Source organism: Oncorhynchus mykiss, chromosome 24 (genome assembly GCF_057628025.1).
Source record: "Oncorhynchus mykiss isolate SJ-2025 chromosome 24, ASM5762802v1, whole genome shotgun sequence".
Classification (NCBI taxonomy): domain Eukaryota; kingdom Metazoa; phylum Chordata; class Actinopteri; order Salmoniformes; family Salmonidae; genus Oncorhynchus; species Oncorhynchus mykiss.
This window is the reverse complement of record NC_143045.1, coordinates 37,336,124-37,354,968: the sequence shown is the minus strand read 5'-3', so window position 1 is coordinate 37,354,968 and position 18,845 is coordinate 37,336,124. Positions and strand designations below refer to the sequence as shown.

General features: G+C 49.5%; 1 protein-coding gene and 1 long non-coding RNA gene across 2 annotated transcripts in view; both read left to right on the top strand.

Moving 5' to 3' along the window:
* Nucleotides 1–12,766, top strand: part of zbbx (zinc finger, B-box domain containing) — a 121,259-nt gene extending 108,493 nt beyond the window's left edge. Inside the window, exon 20 of the mRNA XM_036961521.2 lies at nucleotides 12,640–12,766. Within this exon, the coding sequence (XP_036817416.2) occupies nucleotides 12,640–12,718 (79 nt within the window). The 3' untranslated portion in view covers nucleotides 12,719–12,766. The remainder of the gene's footprint in view (nucleotides 1–12,639) is intronic.
* The window catches only part of LOC149972428 (uncharacterized), a 503,925-nt gene that overhangs the window by 203,561 nt on the left and 281,519 nt on the right, over nucleotides 1–18,845 (top strand). The window lies entirely within an intron of this gene.

Genomic DNA, 18,845 nt, shown 5'->3' with positions numbered 1-18,845 from the left:
GGATGAGTTCATTAGAGTTACCTGTCTCTCATGAGGACCGCTACAGGACAGGAAGACCCAGAGTTACCTCTGCTGCAGAGGATAAGTTCATTAGAGTTAACTGTCTCTCATGAGGACCGCCACAGGACAGGAAGACCCAGAGTTACCTCTGCTGCAGAGGATGAGTTCATTAGAGTTACCTGTCTCTCATGAGGACCGCTACAGGACAGGAAGACCCAGAGTTACCTCTGCTGCAGAGGATAAGTTCATTAGAGTTAACTGTCTCTCATGAGGACCGCCACAGGAAAGGAAGACCCAGAGTTACCTCTGCTGCAGAGGATAAGTTCATTAGAGTTAACTGTCTCTCATGAGGACCGCCACAGGACAGGAAGACCCAGAGTTACCTCTGCTGCAGAGGATAAGTGCATTAGAGTTAACTGTCTCTCATGAGGACCGCAACAGGACAGGAAGACCCAGAGTTACCTCTGCTGCAGAGGATAAGTTCATTAGAGTTAACTGTCTCTCATGAGGACCGCCACAGGACAGGAAGACCCAGAGTTACCTCTGCTGCAGAGGATAAGTTCATTAGAGTTAACTGTCTCTCATGAGGACCGCCACAGGACAGGAAGACCCAGAGTTACCTCTGCTGCAGAGGATAAGTTCATTAGAGTTAACTGTCTCTCATGAGGACCGCTACAGGACAGGAAGACCCAGAGTTACCTCTGCTGCAGAGGATAAGTTCATTAGAGTTAACTGTCTCTCATGAGGACCGCTACAGGACAGGAAGACCCAGAGTTACCTCTGCTGCAGAGGATAAGTTCATTAGAGTTAACTGTCTCTCATGAGGACCGCCACAGGACAGGAAGACCCAGAGTTACCTCTGCTGCAGAGGATAAGTTCATTAGAGTTAACTGTCTCTCATGAGGACCGCCACAGGAAAGGAAGACCCAGAGTTACCTCTGCTGCAGAGGATAAGTTCATTAGAGTTAACTGTCTCTCATGAGGACCGTCACAGGACAGGAAGACCCAGAGTTACCTCTGCTGCAGAGGATGAGTTCATTAGAGTTAACTGTCTCTCATGAGGACCGCCACAGGACAGGAAGACCCAGAGTTACCTCTGCTGCAGAAGATGAGTTCATTAGAGTTAACTGTCTCTCATGAGGACCGCTACAGGACAGGAAGACCCAGAGTTACCTCTGCTGCAGAGGATAAGTTCATTAGAGTTAACTGTCTCTCATGAGGACCGCCACAGGACAGGAAGACCCAGAGTTACCTCTGCTGCAGAGGATAAGTTCATTAGAGTTAACTGTCTCTCATGAGGACCGCCACAGGACAGGAAGACCCAGAGTTACCTCTGCTGCAGAGGATAAGTTCATTAGAGTTAACTGTCTCCCATGAGGACCGCCACAGGACAGGAAGACCCAGAGTTACCTCTGCTGCAGAGGATAAGTTCATTAGAGTTAACTGTCTCTCATGAGGACCGCCACAGGAAAGGAAGACCCAGAGTTACCTCTGCTTTTAGAGGATACATTCATTAGCGTTAACTGTCTCTCATGAGGACCGCCACAGGAAAGGAAGACCCAGAGTTACCTCTGCTTTTAGAGGATGAGTTCATTAGAGTTAACTGTCTCTCATGAGGACCGCCACAGGAAAGGAAGACCCAGAGTTACCTCTGCTTTTAGAGGATACGTTCATTAGAGTTAACTGTCTCTCATGAGGACCGCTACAGGACAGGAAGACCCAGAGTTACCTCTGCTTTTAGAGGATACGTTCATTAGAGTTAACTGTCTCTCATGAGGACCGCCACAGGACAGGAAGACCCAGAGTTACCTCTGCTTTTAGAGGATACGTTCATTAGTGTTAACTGTCTCTCATGAGGACCGCCACAGGACAGGAAGACCCAGAGTTACCTCTGCTTTAGAGGAGAAGTTCATTAGTGTTAACTGTCTCTCATGAGGACCGCCACAGGACAGGAAGACCCAGAGTTACCTCTGCTGCAGAGGATAAGTTCATTAGAGTTAACTGTCTCTCATGAGGACCGCCACAGGACAGGAAGACCCAGAGTTACCTCTGCTTTTAGAGGATACGTTCATTAGAGTTAACTGTCTCTCATGAGGACCGCTACAGGACAGGAAGACCCAGAGTTAACTCTGCTGCAGAGGATACGTTCATTAGAGTTAACTGTCTCTCATGAGGACCGCCACAGGAAAGGAAGACCCAGAGTTACCTCTGCTGCAGAGGATGAGTTCATTAGAGTTAACTGTCTCTCATGAGGACCGCCACAGGACAGGAAGACCCAGAGTTACCTCTGCTGCAGAGGATGAGTTCATTAGAGTTAACTGTCTCTCATGAGGACCGTCACAGGAAAGGAAGACCCAGAGTTACCTCTGCTGCAGAGGATGAGTTCATTAGAGTTAACTGTCTCTCATGAGGACCGTCACAGGAAAGGAAGACCCAGAGTTACCTCTGCTGCAGAGGATTAGTTCAATAGAGTTAACTGTCTCTCATGAGGACCGCCACAGGACAGGAAGACCCAGAGTTACCTCTGCTGCAGAGGATAAGTTCATTAGAGTTAACTGTCTCTCATGAGGACCGCCACAGGACAGGAAGACCCAGAGTTACCTCTGCTGCAGAGGATGAGTTCATTAGAGTTAACTGTCTCTCATGAGGACCGCCACAGGACAGGAAGACCCAGAGTTACCTCTGCTTTTAGAGGATGAGTTCATTAGAGTTAACTGTCTCTCATGAGGACCTCTACAGGACAGGAAGACCCAGAGTTAACTCTGCTGCAGAGGATAAGTTCATTAGAGTTAACTGTCTCTCATGAGGACCGCTACAGGACAGGAAGACCCAGAATTACCTCTGCTTTTAGAGGATACATTCATTAGAGTTAACTGTCTCTCATGAGGACCGCTACAGGACAGGAAGACCCAGAGTTACCTCTGCTGCAGAGGATAAGTTCATTAGAGTTAACTGTCTCTCATGAGGACCGCTACAGGACAGGAAGACCCAGAGTTACCTCTGCTGCAGAAGATACGTTCATTAGAGTTAACTGTCTCTCATGAGGACCGCCACAGGACAGGAAGACCCAGAGTTACCTCTGCTTTTAGAGGATGAGTTCATTAGAGTTAACTGTCTCTCATGAGGACCGCTACAGGACAGGAAGACCCAGAGTTAACTCTGCTGCAGAGGATAAGTTCATTAGAGTTAACTGTCTCTCATGAGGACCGCCACAGGACAGGAAGACCCAGAGTTACCTCTGCTTTTAGAGGATGAGTTCATTAGAGTTAACTGTCTCTCATGAGGACCGCCACAGGACAGGAAGACCCAGAGTTACCTCTGCTGCAGAGGATGAGTTCATTAGAGTTAACTGTCTCTCATGAGGACCGCCACAGGACAGGAAGACCCAGAGTTACCTCTGCTGCAGAGGATGAGTTCATTAGAGTTAACTGTCTCTCATGAGGACCGCCACAGGACAGGAAGACCCAGAGTTACCTCTGCTTTTAGAGGATGAGTTCATTAGAGTTAACTGTCTCTCATGAGGACCGCTACAGGACAGGAAGACCCAGAGTTAACTCTGCTGCAGAGGATAAGTTCATTAGAGTTAACTGTCTCTCATGAGGACCGCCACAGGAAAGGAAGACCCAGAGTTACCTCTGCTGCAGAGGATGAGTTCATTAGAGTTAACTGTCTCTCATGAGGACCGCCACAGGACAGGAAGACCCAGAGTTACCTCTGCTGCAGAGGATGAGTTCATTAGAGTTACCTGTCTCTCATGAGGACCGCTACAGGACAGGAAGACCCAGAGTTACCTCTGCTGCAGAGGATGAGTTCATTAGAGTTACCTGTCTCTCATGAGGACCGCTACAGGACAGGAAGACCCAGAGTTACCTCTGCTGCAGAGGATAAGTTCATTAGAGTTAACTGTCTCTCATGAGGACCGCCACAGGACAGGAAGACCCAGAGTTACCTCTGCTGCAGAGGATGAGTTCATTAGAGTTACCTGTCTCTCATGAGGACCGCTACAGGACAGGAAGACCCAGAGTTACCTCTGCTGCAGAGGATAAGTTCATTAGAGTTAACTGTCTCTCATGAGGATCGCCACAGGAAAGGAAGACCCAGAGTTACCTCTGCTGCAGAGGATAAGTTCATTAGAGTTAACTGTCTCTCATGAGGACCGCCACAGGACAGGAAGACCCAGAGTTACCTCTGCTGCAGAGGATAAGTTCATTAGAGTTAACTGTCTCTCATGAGGACCGCCACAGGACAGGAAGACCCAGAGTTACCTCTGCTGCAGAGGATAAGTTCATTAGAGTTAACTGTCTCTCATGAGGACCGCCACAGGACAGGAAGACCCAGAGTTACCTCTGCTGCAGAGGATAAGTTCATTAGAGTTAACTGTCTCTCATGAGGACCGCCACAGGACAGGAAGACCCAGAGTTACCTCTGCTGCAGAGGATAAGTTCATTAGAGTTAACTGTCTCTCATGAGGACCGCTACAGGACAGGAAGACCCAGAGTTACCTCTGCTGCAGAGGATAAGTTCATTAGAGTTAACTGTCTCTCATGAGGACCGCTACAGGACAGGAAGACCCAGAGTTACCTCTGCTGCAGAGGATAAGTTCATTAGAGTTAACTGTCTCTCATGAGGACCGCCACAGGACAGGAAGACCCAGAGTTACCTCTGCTGCAGAGGATAAGTTCATTAGAGTTAACTGTCTCTCATGAGGACCGCCACAGGAAAGGAAGACCCAGAGTTACCTCTGCTGCAGAGGATAAGTTCATTAGAGTTAACTGTCTCTCATGAGGACCGTCACAGGACAGGAAGACCCAGAGTTACCTCTGCTGCAGAGGATGAGTTCATTAGAGTTAACTGTCTCTCATGAGGACCGCCACAGGACAGGAAGACCCAGAGTTACCTCTGCTGCAGAAGATGAGTTCATTAGAGTTAACTGTCTCTCATGAGGACCGCTACAGGACAGGAAGACCCAGAGTTACCTCTGCTGCAGAGGATAAGTTCATTAGAGTTAACTGTCTCTCATGAGGACCGCCACAGGACAGGAAGACCCAGAGTTACCTCTGCTGCAGAGGATAAGTTCATTAGAGTTAACTGTCTCTCATGAGGACCGCCACAGGACAGGAAGACCCAGAGTTACCTCTGCTGCAGAGGATAAGTTCATTAGAGTTAACTGTCTCCCATGAGGACCGCCACCGGACAGGAAGACCCAGAGTTACCTCTGCTGCAGAGGATAAGTTCATTAGAGTTAACTGTCTCTCATGAGGACCGCCACAGGAAAGGAAGACCCAGAGTTACCTCTGCTTTTAGAGGATGAGTTCATTAGAGTTAACTGTCTCTCATGAGGACCGCCACAGGAAAGGAAGACCCAGAGTTACCTCTGCTTTTAGAGGATACGTTCATTAGAGTTAACTGTCTCTCATGAGGACCGCTACAGGACAGGAAGACCCAGAGTTACCTCTGCTTTTAGAGGATACGTTCATTAGAGTTAACTGTCTCTCATGAGGACCGCCACAGGACAGGAAGACCTAGAGTTACCTCTGCTTTTAGAGGATACGTTCATTAGAGTTAACTGTCTCTCATGAGGACCGCCACAGGACAGGAAGACCCAGAGTTACCTCTGCTTTAGAGGAGAAGTTCATTAGAGTTAACTGTCTCTCATGAGGACCGCCACAGGACAGGAAGACCCAGAGTTACCTCTGCTGCAGAGGATAAGTTCATTAGAGTTAACTGTCTCTCATGAGGACCGCCACAGGACAGGAAGACCCAGAGTTACCTCTGCTTTTAGAGGATGAGTTCATTAGAGTTAACTGTCTCTCATGAGGACCGCTACAGGACAGGAAGACCCAGAGTTAACTCTGCTGCAGAGGATAAGTTCATTAGAGTTAACTGTCTCTCATGAGGACCGCCACAGGAAAGGAAGACCCAGAGTTACCTCTGCTGCAGAGGATGAGTTCATTAGAGTTAACTGTCTCTCATGAGGACCGCCACAGGACAGGAAGACCCAGAGTTACCTCTGCTGCAGAGGATGAGTTCATTAGAGTTACCTGTCTCTCATGAGGACCGCTACAGGACAGGAAGACCCAGAGTTACCTCTGCTGCAGAGGATGAGTTCATTAGAGTTACCTGTCTCTCATGAGGACCGCTACAGGACAGGAAGACCCAGAGTTACCTCTGCTGCAGAGGATAAGTTCATTAGAGTTAACTGTCTCTCATGAGGACCGCCACAGGACAGGAAGACCCAGAGTTACCTCTGCTGCAGAGGATAAGTTCATTAGAGTTAACTGTCTCTCATGAGGACCGCCACAGGACAGGAAGACCCAGAGTTACCTCTGCTGCAGAGGATAAGTTCATTAGAGTTAACTGTCTCTCATGAGGACCGCTACAGGACAGGAAGACCCAGAGTTACCTCTGCTGCAGAGGATAAGTTCATTAGAGTTAACTGTCTCTCATGAGGACCGCTACAGGACAGGAAGACCCAGAGTTACCTCTGCTGCAGAGGATAAGTTCATTAGAGTTAACTGTCTCTCATGAGGACCGCCACAGGACAGGAAGACCCAGAGTTACCTCTGCTGCAGAGGATAAGTTCATTAGAGTTAACTGTCTCTCATGAGGACCGCCACAGGAAAGGAAGACCCAGAGTTACCTCTGCTGCAGAGGATAAGTTCATTAGAGTTAACTGTCTCTCATGAGGACCGTCACAGGACAGGAAGACCCAGAGTTACCTCTGCTGCAGAGGATGAGTTCATTAGAGTTAACTGTCTCTCATGAGGACCGCCACAGGACAGGAAGACCCAGAGTTACCTCTGCTGCAGAAGATGAGTTCATTAGAGTTAACTGTCTCTCATGAGGACCGCTACAGGACAGGAAGACCCAGAGTTACCTCTGCTGCAGAGGATAAGTTCATTAGAGTTAACTGTCTCTCATGAGGACCGCCACAGGACAGGAAGACCCAGAGTTACCTCTGCTGCAGAGGATAAGTTCATTAGAGTTAACTGTCTCTCATGAGGACCGCCACAGGACAGGAAGACCCAGAGTTACCTCTGCTGCAGAGGATAAGTTCATTAGAGTTAACTGTCTCCCATGAGGACCGCCACCGGACAGGAAGACCCAGAGTTACCTCTGCTGCAGAGGATAAGTTCATTAGAGTTAACTGTCTCTCATGAGGACCGCCACAGGAAAGGAAGACCCAGAGTTACCTCTGCTTTTAGAGGATGAGTTCATTAGAGTTAACTGTCTCTCATGAGGACCGCCACAGGAAAGGAAGACCCAGAGTTACCTCTGCTTTTAGAGGATGAGTTCATTAGAGTTAACTGTCTCTCATGAGGACCGCCACAGGAAAGGAAGACCCAGAGTTACCTCTGCTTTTAGAGGATACGTTCATTAGAGTTAACTGTCTCTCATGAGGACCGCTACAGGACAGGAAGACCCAGAGTTACCTCTGCTTTTAGAGGATACGTTCATTAGAGTTAACTGTCTCTCATGAGGACCGCCACAGGACAGGAAGACCTAGAGTTACCTCTGCTTTTAGAGGATACGTTCATTAGAGTTAACTGTCTCTCATGAGGACCGCCACAGGACAGGAAGACCCAGAGTTACCTCTGCTTTAGAGGAGAAGTTCATTAGAGTTAACTGTCTCTCATGAGGACCGCCACAGGACAGGAAGACCCAGAGTTACCTCTGCTGCAGAGGATAAGTTCATTAGAGTTAACTGTCTCTCATGAGGACCGCCACAGGACAGGAAGACCCAGAGTTACCTCTGCTTTTAGAGGATACGTTCATTAGAGTTAACTGTCTCTTATGAGGACCGCTACAGGACAGGAAGACCCAGAGTTAACTCTGCTGCAGAGGATACGTTCATTAGAGTTAACTGTCTCTCATGAGGACCGCTACAGGACAGGAAGACCCAGAGTTAACTCTGCTGCAGAGGATAAGTTCATTAGAGTTAACTGTCTCTCATGAGGACCGCCACAGGAAAGGAAGACCCAGAGTTACCTCTGCTGCAGAGGATGAGTTCATTAGAGTTAACTGTCTCTCATGAGGACCGCCACATGAAAGGAAGACCCAGAGTTACCTCTGCTGCAGAGGATGAGTTCATTAGAGTTAACTGTCTCTCATGAGGACCGCCACAGGACAGGAAGACCCAGAGTTACCTCTGCTGCAGAGGATGAGTTCATTAGAGTTAACTGTCTCTCATGAGGACCGTCACAGGAAAGGAAGACCCAGAGTTACCTCTGCTGCAGAGGATGAGTTCATTAGAGTTAACTGTCTCTCATGAGGACCGTCACAGGAAAGGAAGACCCAGAGTTACCTCTGCTGCAGAGGATTAGTTCAATAGAGTTAACTGTCTCTCATGAGGACCGCCACAGGACAGGAAGACCCAGAGTTACCTCTGCTGCAGAGGATAAGTTCATTAGAGTTAACTGTCTCTCATGAGGACCGCCACAGGACAGGAAGACCCAGAGTTACCTCTGCTGCAGAGGATAAGTTCATTAGAGTTAACTGTCTCCCATGAGGACCGCCACAGGACAGGAAGACCCAGAGTTACCTCTGCTGCAGAGGATAAGTTCATTAGAGTTAACTGTCTCTCATGAGGACCGCCACAGGAAAGGAAGACCCAGAGTTACCTCTGCTTTTAGAGGATGAGTTCATTAGAGTTAACTGTCTCTCATGAGGACCGCCACAGGAAAGGAAGACCCAGAGTTACCTCTGCTTTTAGAGGATGAGTTCATTAGAGTTAACTGTCTCTCATGAGGACCGCCACAGGAAAGGAAGGCCCAGAGTTACCTCTGCTTTTAGAGGATACGTTCATTAGAGTTAACTGTCTCTCATGAGGACCGCTACAGGACAGGAAGACCCAGAGTTACCTCTGCTTTTAGAGGATACGTTCATTAGAGTTAACTGTCTCTCATGAGGACCGCCACAGGACAGGAAGACCCAGAGTTACCTCTGCTTTTAGAGGATACGTTCATTAGAGTTAACTGTCTCTCATGAGGACCGCCACAGGACAGGAAGACCCAGAGTTACCTCTGCTTTAGAGGAGAAGTTCATTAGAGTTAACTGTCTCTCATGAGGACCGCCACAGGACAGGAAGACCCAGAGTTACCTCTGCTGCAGAGGATAAGTTCATTAGAGTTAACTGTCTCTCATGAGGACCGCCACAGGACAGGAAGACCCAGAGTTACCTCTGCTTTTAGAGGATACGTTCATTAGAGTTAACTGTCTCTCATGAGGACCGCTACAGGACAGGAAGACCCAGAGTTAACTCTGCTGCAGAGGATACGTTCATTAGAGTTAACTGTCTCTCATGAGGACCGCCACAGGAAAGGAAGACCCAGAGTTACCTCTGCTGCAGAGGATGAGTTCATTAGAGTTAACTGTCTCTCATGAGGACCGCCACAGGAAAGGAAGACCCAGAGTTACCTCTGCTGCAGAGGATGAGTTCATTAGAGTTAACTGTCTCTCATGAGGACCGCCACAGGAAAGGAAGACCCAGAGTTACCTCTGCTGCAGAGGATGAGTTCATTAGAGTTAACTGTCTCTCATGAGGACCGCCACAGGAAAGGAAGACCCAGAGTTACCTCTGCTGCAGAGGATGAGTTCATTAGAGTTAACTGTCTCTCATGAGGACCGCCACAGGAAAGGAAGACCCAGAGTTAACTCTGCTGCAGAGGATACGTTCATTAGAGTTAACTGTCTCTCATGAGGACCGCCACAGGAAAGGAAGACCCAGAGTTACCTCTGCTGCAGAGGATGAGTTCATTAGAGTTAACTGTCTCTCATGAGGACCGCCACAGGAAAGGAAGACCCAGAGTTACCTCTGCTGCAGAGGATGAGTTCATTAGAGTTAACTGTCTCTCATGAGGACCGCCACAGGAAAGGAAGACCCAGAGTTACCTCTGCTGCAGAGGATGAGTTCATTAGAGTTAACTGTCTCTCATGAGGACCGCCACAGGAAAGGAAGACCCAGAGTTACCTCTGCTGCAGAGGATGAGTTCATTAGAGTTAACTGTCTCTCATGAGGACCGCCACAGGAAAGGAAGACCCAGAGTTACCTCTGCTGCAGAGGATGAGTTCATTAGAGTTAACTGTCTCTCATGAGGACCGCCACAGGAAAGGAAGACCCAGAGTTACCTCTGCTGCAGAGGATGAGTTCATTAGAGTTAACTGTCTCTCATGAGGACCGCCACAGGACAGGAAGACCCAGAGTTACCTCTGCTGCAGAGGATGAGTTCAATAGAGTTAACTGTCTCTCATGAGGACCGCCACAGGACAGGAAGACCCAGAGTTACCTCTGCTGCAGAAGATATGTTCATTAGAGTTAACTGTCTCTCATGAGGACCGTCACAGGAAAGGAAGACCCAGAGTTACCTCTGCTGCAGAAGATATGTTCATTAGAGTTACCTGCCTCAGAAATTGCAACCCAAATAAATGCTTCACAGAGTTCAAGTAACAGACACATCTCAACATCAACTGTTCAGAGGAGACTGCATGAATCAGGCCTTCATGGTCGAATATCTGCAAAGAAACCAATACTGAAGGACAACAATAAGAAGAAGAGACTTGCTTGGGCCAAGAAATAATGGACATTCATGGACATTAGGAATCTGTCCTTTGGTCTGATGAGTCCAAATTTGAGGATTTTGGTTCCAACCGCTGTGTCTCTATGAGCCACAGAGTAGGTGAACGGATGATCTCTGCATGTGTAGTTCCCACCATGAAGCATGGGGGAGGAGGTGTGATGGTGCGGTAGTGCTTTGCTGGTGACTCTGTCTGTGATTTATTTATAATTCAAGGCACACTTAACCAGCATGGCTACCACAGCATTCTACAGTTATACGCCATCCCATCTGGTTTGCGCTTATTTGGACTTTCATTTGTTTTTCAACAAGACAATGACCCAACACACCCCCAGGCTGTGTAAGGGCTATTTGACCAAGAAGGAGCGTGATGGAGTGCTGCATCAGATGACCTGGCCTCCACAATCTGGGGCTGTCGCTGTCGCAGGTCTGGAGACTGGCTAGGCCACTCCAGGACCTTGAGATGCTTCTTACAGAGCCACTCCTTAGTTGCCCTGGCTGTGTGTTTCGGGTCGTTGTCATGCTGGAAGACCCAACCACGACCCATCTTCAATGCTCTTACTTGGCCCCATCCATCCTCCCCTCAATACGGTGCAGTCGTCCTGTCCCCTTTGCAGAAAAGCATCCCCAAAGAATGATGTTTCCACCTCCATGCTTCACGGTTGGGATGGTGTTCTTGGGGTTGTACTCATCCTTCTTCTTCCTCCAAACACGGCAAGTGGAGTTTAGACCAAAAAGCTCTATTTTTGTCTCATCAGACCACATGACCTTCTACCATTCCTCCTCTGGATCATCCAGATGGTCATTGGCAAACTTTAGACGGGCCTGGACATGCGCTGGCTTGAGCAGGGGGACCTTGCGTGCGCTGCAGGATTTTAATCCATGACGGCGTAGTGTGTTACTAATGGTTTTCTTTGAGACTGTGGTCCCAGCTCTCTTCAGGTCATTTACCAGGTCCTGCCGTGTAGTTCTGGGCTGATCCCTCACCTTCCTCGTGATCATTGATGCCCCAGCCCCAGACCGAGGGTGATTGACCGTCATCTTGAACTTCTTCCATTTTCTAATAATTGCACCAACAGTTGTTGCCTTCTCACCAAGCTGCTTGCCTATTGTCCTTTAGCCCATCCCAGCCTTGTGCAGGTCTACAATTTTATCCCTGATGTCCTTACACAGCTGTCTGGTCTTGGCCATTTTGGAGAGGTTGGAGTCTGTTTGATTGAGTGTGTGGACAGGTGTCTTTTATACAGGTAACGAGTTCAAACAGGTGCAGTTAATATAGATAATGAGTGGAGAACAGGAGGACTTCTTAAAGAAAAACTAACAGGTCTGTGAGATCCGGAATTCTTACTGGTTGATAGGTGATCAAATACTTATGTCATGCAAATGAATTACTTAAAAATGATACAATGTGATTTTCTGGATTTTTGTTTTAGATTCCGTCTCTCACAGTTGAAGTGTACCTATGATAGAAATTACAGACCCGTACATGCTTTGTAAGTAGGAAAACCTGCAAAATCGGCAGTGTATCAAATACTTGTTCACCCCACTGTATATATATATGAATATTGTGGAACCGGGACCAAGCTTATGTTTCATTCATGGCAAGACGGCTGTGGTGTGCACCGAAGCAGGTCACCGAGGCAAACCACAGAGGCAGGCCACCAACTCAGGCCACCGAGACAGGCCACCGAGGCAGCCCACCAACTCAGGCCACCGAGGCAGGCCACCAACTCAGGCCACCGAGACAGGCCACCAACTCAGGCCACCGAGACAGGCCACAGAGACAGGCCACCGAGGCAGGCCACCAACTCAGGCCACCGAGGCATGCCACCGAGGCAGGCCACCAACTCAGACCACCGAGGCAGGCCACCGAGGCAGGCCACCAACTCAGACCACCAAGGCAGGCCACCGAGGCCGTTTCAACAGCTTCCAGGAAGTCCTCCTCAACCCGTTTGTTCCCCTTTGATCTGTCGCTCACTCTGATTGGTGCTTTTGATGTTACACTCTCTCCGATTGGTTATCTTTGATGTTCCACCCTCTCTGATTGGTATCTTTGATTTTGCAGACTCGGAGCCAGCGAGTGTCATTCAGATGAGGAGGAGGAGACTCTGAGAGACCAGCAGAGTGTCCTGTCACTTCCCTGACCCATCACACTCTCAACATGGTAACACTCAGGAGACACTCTCAACATGGTAACACTCAGGAGACACTCTCAACATGGTAACACTCAGGAGACACTCTCAACATGGTAACACTCAGGAGACACTCTCAACATGGTAACCCTCAGGAGACACTCTCAACATGGTAACACTCAGGAGACACTCTCAACATGGTAACCCTCAGGAGACACTCTCAACATGGTAACACTCAGGAGACACTCTCAACATGGTAACACTCAGGAGACACTCTCAACATGGTAACACTCAGGAGACACTCTAAACATGGTAACACTCAGGAGACACTCTCAACATGGTAAGACTCAGGAGACACTCTAAACATGGTAACACTCAGGAGAGACTCTAAACATGGTAACACTCAGGAGACACTCTCAACATGGTAACACTCAGGAGACACTCTAAACATGGTAACCCTCAGGAGACACTCTCAACATGGTAACACTCAGGAGACACTCTCAACATGGTAACACTCAGGAGACACTCTAAACATGGTAACACTCAGGAGACACTCTAAACATGGTAACACTCAGGAGACACTCTAAACATGGTAACACTCAGGAGACACTCTCAACATGGTAACACTCAGGAGACACTCTAAACATGGTAACACTCAGGAGACACTCTCAACATGGTAACACTCAGGAGACACTCAACGTGATAACACTCAGGAGACACTATCAACATGGTAACACTCAGGAGACACTCTAAACATGGTAACACACTCATACTCACAACACACTCAACATGGTAACACTCAGGAGACACTCTCAACATGGTAACACACTCATACACACACACACACACACTCACGACACACTCAACATGGTAAAACACACACACAGGTCTACACTGCCTCTGGTTCTGGTACTGGTACTGGTACTGGTTGAGCTGAACCCTCACCATGCAGGTCTACACTGCCTCTGGTACTGGTACTGGTACTGGTTGAGCTGAACCCTCACCATGCAGGTCTATACTGCCTTTGGTACTGGTACTGGTACTGGTACTGGTTGAGCTGAACCCTCACCATGCAGGTCTACACTGCCTCTGGTACTGGTACTAGTACTGGTACTTGTACTGGTTGAGCTGAACCCTCACCATGCAGGTCTATACTGCCTCTGGTACTGGTACTGGTACTGGTTGAGCTGAACCCTCACCATGCAGGTCTACACTGCCTCTGGTACTGGTACTGGTACTGGTACTGGTACTGGTTGAGCTGAACCCTCACCATGCAGGTCTATACTGCCTCTGGTACTAGTACTGGTACTGGTACTGGTTGAGCTGAACCCTCACCATGCAGGTCTACACTGCCTCTGGTACTGGTACTAGTACTGGTACTGGTTGAGCTGAACCCTCACCATGCAGGTCTACACTGCCTCTGGTACTGGTACTGGTACTGGTTGAGCTAAACCCTCACCATGCAGGTCTATACTGCCTCTGGTACTAGTACTGGTACTGGTACTGGTTGAGCTGAACCCTCACCATGCAGGTCTACACTGCCTCTGGTACTGGTACTAGTACTGGTACTGGTTGAGCTGAACCCTCACCATGCAGGTCTACACTGCCTCTGGTACTGGTACTGGTACTGGTTGAGCTGAACCCTCACCATGCAGGTCTACACTGCCTCTGGTACTGGTACTGGTACTGGTTGAGCTGAACCCTCACCATGTAGGTCTACACTGCCTCTGGTACTGGTACTGGTACTGGTTGAGCTGAACCCTCACCATGCAGGTCTACACTGCCTCTGGTACTGGTACTGGTACTGGTTGAGCTGAACCCTCACCATGCAGGTCTACACGGCCTCTGGTACTGGTACTGGTACTGGTACTGGTACTGGTTGAGCTGAACCCTCACCATGCAGGTCTATACTGTCTCTGGTACTGGTACTGGTACTGGTACTGGTTGAGCTGAACCCTCACCATGCAGGTCTACACTGCCTCTGGTACTGGTACTGGTACTGGTACTGGTTGAGCTGAACCCTCACCATGCAGGTCTACACTGCCTCTGGTACTGGTACTGGTACTAGTACTGGTACTGGTTGAGCTGAACCCTCACCATGCAGGTCTACACTGCCTCTGGTACTGGTACTGGTACTGGTTGAGCTGAACCCTCACCATGCAGGTCTACACTGCCTCTGGTACTGGTACTAGTACTGGTACTGGTTGAGCTGAACCCTCACCATGCAGGTCTACACTGCCTCTGGTACTGGTACTGGTACTGGTTGAGCTGAACCCTCACCATGCAGGTCTACACTGCCTCTGGTACTGGTACTGGTACTGGTTGAGCTGAACCCTCACCATGCAGGTCTACACTGCCTCTGGTACTGGTACTAGTACTGGTACTGGTTGAGCTGAACCCTCACCATGCAGGTCTACACTGCCTCTGGTACTGGTACTGGTACTGGTACTGGTTGAGCTGAACCCTCACCATGCAGGTCTACACTGCCTCTGGTACTGGTACTAGTACTGGTACTGGTACTGGTTGAGCTGAACCCTCACCATGCAGGTCTACACTGCCTCTGGTACTGGTACTAGTACTGGTACTGGTTGAGCTGAACCCTCACCATGCAGGTCTACACTGCCTCTGGTACTGGTACTAGTACTGGTACTGGTTGAGCTGAACCCTCACCATGCAGGTCTATACTGCCTCTGGTACTGGTACTAGTACTGGTACTGGTTGAGCTGAACCCTCACCATGCAGGTCTATACTGCCTCTGGTACTGGTACTAGTACTGGTACTGGTACTGGTTGAGCTGAACCCTCACCATGCAGGTCTACACTGCCTCTGGTACTGGTACTGGTACTGGTACTGGTTGAGCTGAACCCTCACCATGCAGGTCTACACTGCCTCTGGTACTGGTACTAGTACTGGTACTGGTTGAGCTGAACCCTCACCATGCAGGTCTACACTGCCTCTGGTACTAGTACTGGTACTGGTTGGGCTGAACCCTCACCATGCAGGTCTACACTGCCTCTGGTACTAGTACTGGTACTGGTTGAGCTGAACCCTCACCATGCAGGTCTATACTGCCTCTGGTACTGGTACTAGTACTGGTACTGGTTGAGCTGAACCCTCACCATGCAGGTCTACACTGCCTCTGGTACTAGTACTGGTACTGGTTGAGCTGAACCCTCACCATGCAGGTCTATACTGCCTCTGGTACTGGTACTGGTTGAGCTGAACCCTCACCATGCAGGTCTATACTGCCTCTGGTACTGGTACTGGTACTGGTTGAGCTGAACCCTCACCATGCAGGTCTACACTGCCTCTGGTACTGGTACTGGTACTGGTTGAGCTGAACCCTCACCATGCAGGTCTATACTGCCTCTGGTACTGGTACTGGTACTGGTTGAGCTGAACCCTCACCATGCAGGTCTATACTGCCTCTGGTACTGGTACTGGTACTAGTACTGGTACTGGTACTAGTACTGGTACTGGTTGAGCTGAACCCTCACCATGCAGGTCTACACTGCCTCTGGTACTGGTACTAGTACTAGTACTGGTACTGGTTGAGCTGAACCCTCACCATGCAGGTCTACACTGCTTCTCTACTGGTACTAGTACTAGTACTGGTACTGGTACTAGTACTGGTACTGGTTGAGCTGAACCCTCACCATGCAGGTCTACACTGCCTCTGGTACTGGTACTAGTACTGGTACTGGTTGAGCTGAACCCTCACCATGCAGGTCTATACTGCCTCTGGTACTGGTACTAGTACTGGTACTGGTTGAGCTGAACCCTCACCATGCAGGTCTATACTGCCTCTGGTACTGGTACTAGTACTGGTACTGGTACTGGTTGAGCTGAACCCTCACCATGCAGGTCTACACTGCCTCTGGTACTGGTACTAGTACTGGTACTGGTTGAGCTGAACCCTCACCATGCAGGTCTACACTGCCTATGGTACTGGTACTAGTACTGGTACTGGTTGAGCTGAACCCTCACCATGCAGGTCTACACTGCCTCTGGTATTGGTACTAGTACTGGTACTGGTTGAGCTGAACCCTCACCATGCAGGTCTACACTGCCTCTGGTACTGGTACTAGTACTGGTACTGGTACTGGTTGAGCTGAACCCTCACCATGCAGGTCTACACTGCCTCTGGTACTGGTACTAGTACTGGTACTGGTACTGGTTGAGCTGAACCCTCACCATGCAGGTCTACACTGCCTCTGGTACTGGTACTAGTACTGGTACTGGTTGAGCTGAACCCTCACCATGCAGGTCTACACTGCCTCTGGTACTGGTACTAGTACTGGTACTGGTTGAGCTGAACCCTCACCATGCAGGTCTACACTGCCTCTGGTACTGGTACTGGTACTGGTACTGGTTGAGCTGAACCCTCACCATGCAGGTCTACACTGCCTCTGGTACTGGTACTGGTACTGGTACTGGTTGAGCTGAACCCTCACCATGCAGGTCTACACTGCCTCTGGTTCTGGTACTGGTACTGGTACTGGTTGAGCTGAACCCTCACCATGCAGGTCTATACTGCCTCTGGTACTGGTACTAGTACTGGTACTGGTTGAGCTGAACCCTCACCATGCAGGTCTACACTGCCTCTGGTACTGGTACTGGTACTGGTACTGGTTGAGCTGAACCCTCACCATGCAGGTCTACACTGCCTCTGGTACTGGTACTAGTACTGGTACTGGTTGAGCTGAACCCTCACCATGCAGGTCTATACTGCCTCTGGTACTGGTACTAGTACTGGTACTGGTACTGGTTGAGCTGAACCCTCACCATGCAGGTCTATACTGCCTCTGGTACTGGTACTGGTACTGGTACTGGTTGAGCTGAACCCTCACCATGCAGGTCTACACTGCTTCTGGTACTGGTACTGGTACTGGTTGAGCTGAACCCTCACCATGCAGGTCTACACTGCCTCTGGTACTGGTACTGGTACTGTTACTGGTTGAGCTGAACCCTCACCATGCAGGTCTACACTGCCTCTGGTACTGGTACTGGTACTGGTTGAGCTGAACCCTCACCATGCAGGTCTACACTGCCTCTGGTACTGGTACTGGTACTGGTACTGGTTGAGCTGAACCCTCACCATGCAGGTCTACACTGCCTCTGGTACTGGTACTGGTACTGGTTGAGCTGAACCCTCACCATGCAGGTCTACACTGCCTCTGGTACTGGTACTGGTACTGGTTGAGCTGAACCCTCACCATGCAGGTCTACACTGCCTCTGGTACTAGTACTGGTACTGGTTGAGCTGAACCCTCACCATGCAGGTCTACACTGCCTCTGGTACTGGTACTGGTACTAGTACTGGTACTGGTTGAGCTGAACCCTCACCATGCAGGTCTACACTGCCTCTGGTACTGGTACTAGTACTGGTACTGGTTGAGCTGAACCCTCACCATGCAGGTCTACACTGCCTCTGGTACTGGTACTAGTACTGGTACTGGTTGAGCTGAACCCTCACCATGCAGGTCTACACTGCCTCTGGTACTGGTACTGGTACTGGTTGAGCTGAACCCTCACCATGCAGGTCTACACTGCCTCTGGTACTGGTACTGGTACTGGTTGAGCTGAACCCTCACCATGCAGGTCTACACTGCCTCTGGTACTGGTACTAGTACTGGTACTGGTTGAGCTGAACCCTCACCATGCAGGTCTACACTGCCTCTGGTACTGGTACTGGTACTGGTACTGGTTGAGCTGAACCCTCACCATGCAGGTCTACACTGCCTCTGGTACTGGTACTAGTACTGGTACTGGTACTGGTTGAGCTGAACCCTCACCATGCAGGTCTACACTGCCTCTGGTACTGGTACTAGTACTGGTACTGGTTGAGCTGAACCCTCACCATGCAGGTCTACACTGCCTCTGGTACTGGTACTAGTACTGGTACTGGTTGAGCTGAACCCTCACCATGCAGGTCTATACTGCCTCTGGTACTGGTACTAGTACTGGTACTGGTACTGGTTGAGCTGAACCCTCACCATGCAGGTCTACACTGCCTCTGGTACTGGTACTGGTACTGGTACTGGTTGAGCTGAACCCTCACCATGCAGGTCTACACTGCCTCTGGTACTGGTACTAGTACTGGTACTGGTTGAGCTGAACCCTCACCATGCAGGTCTAC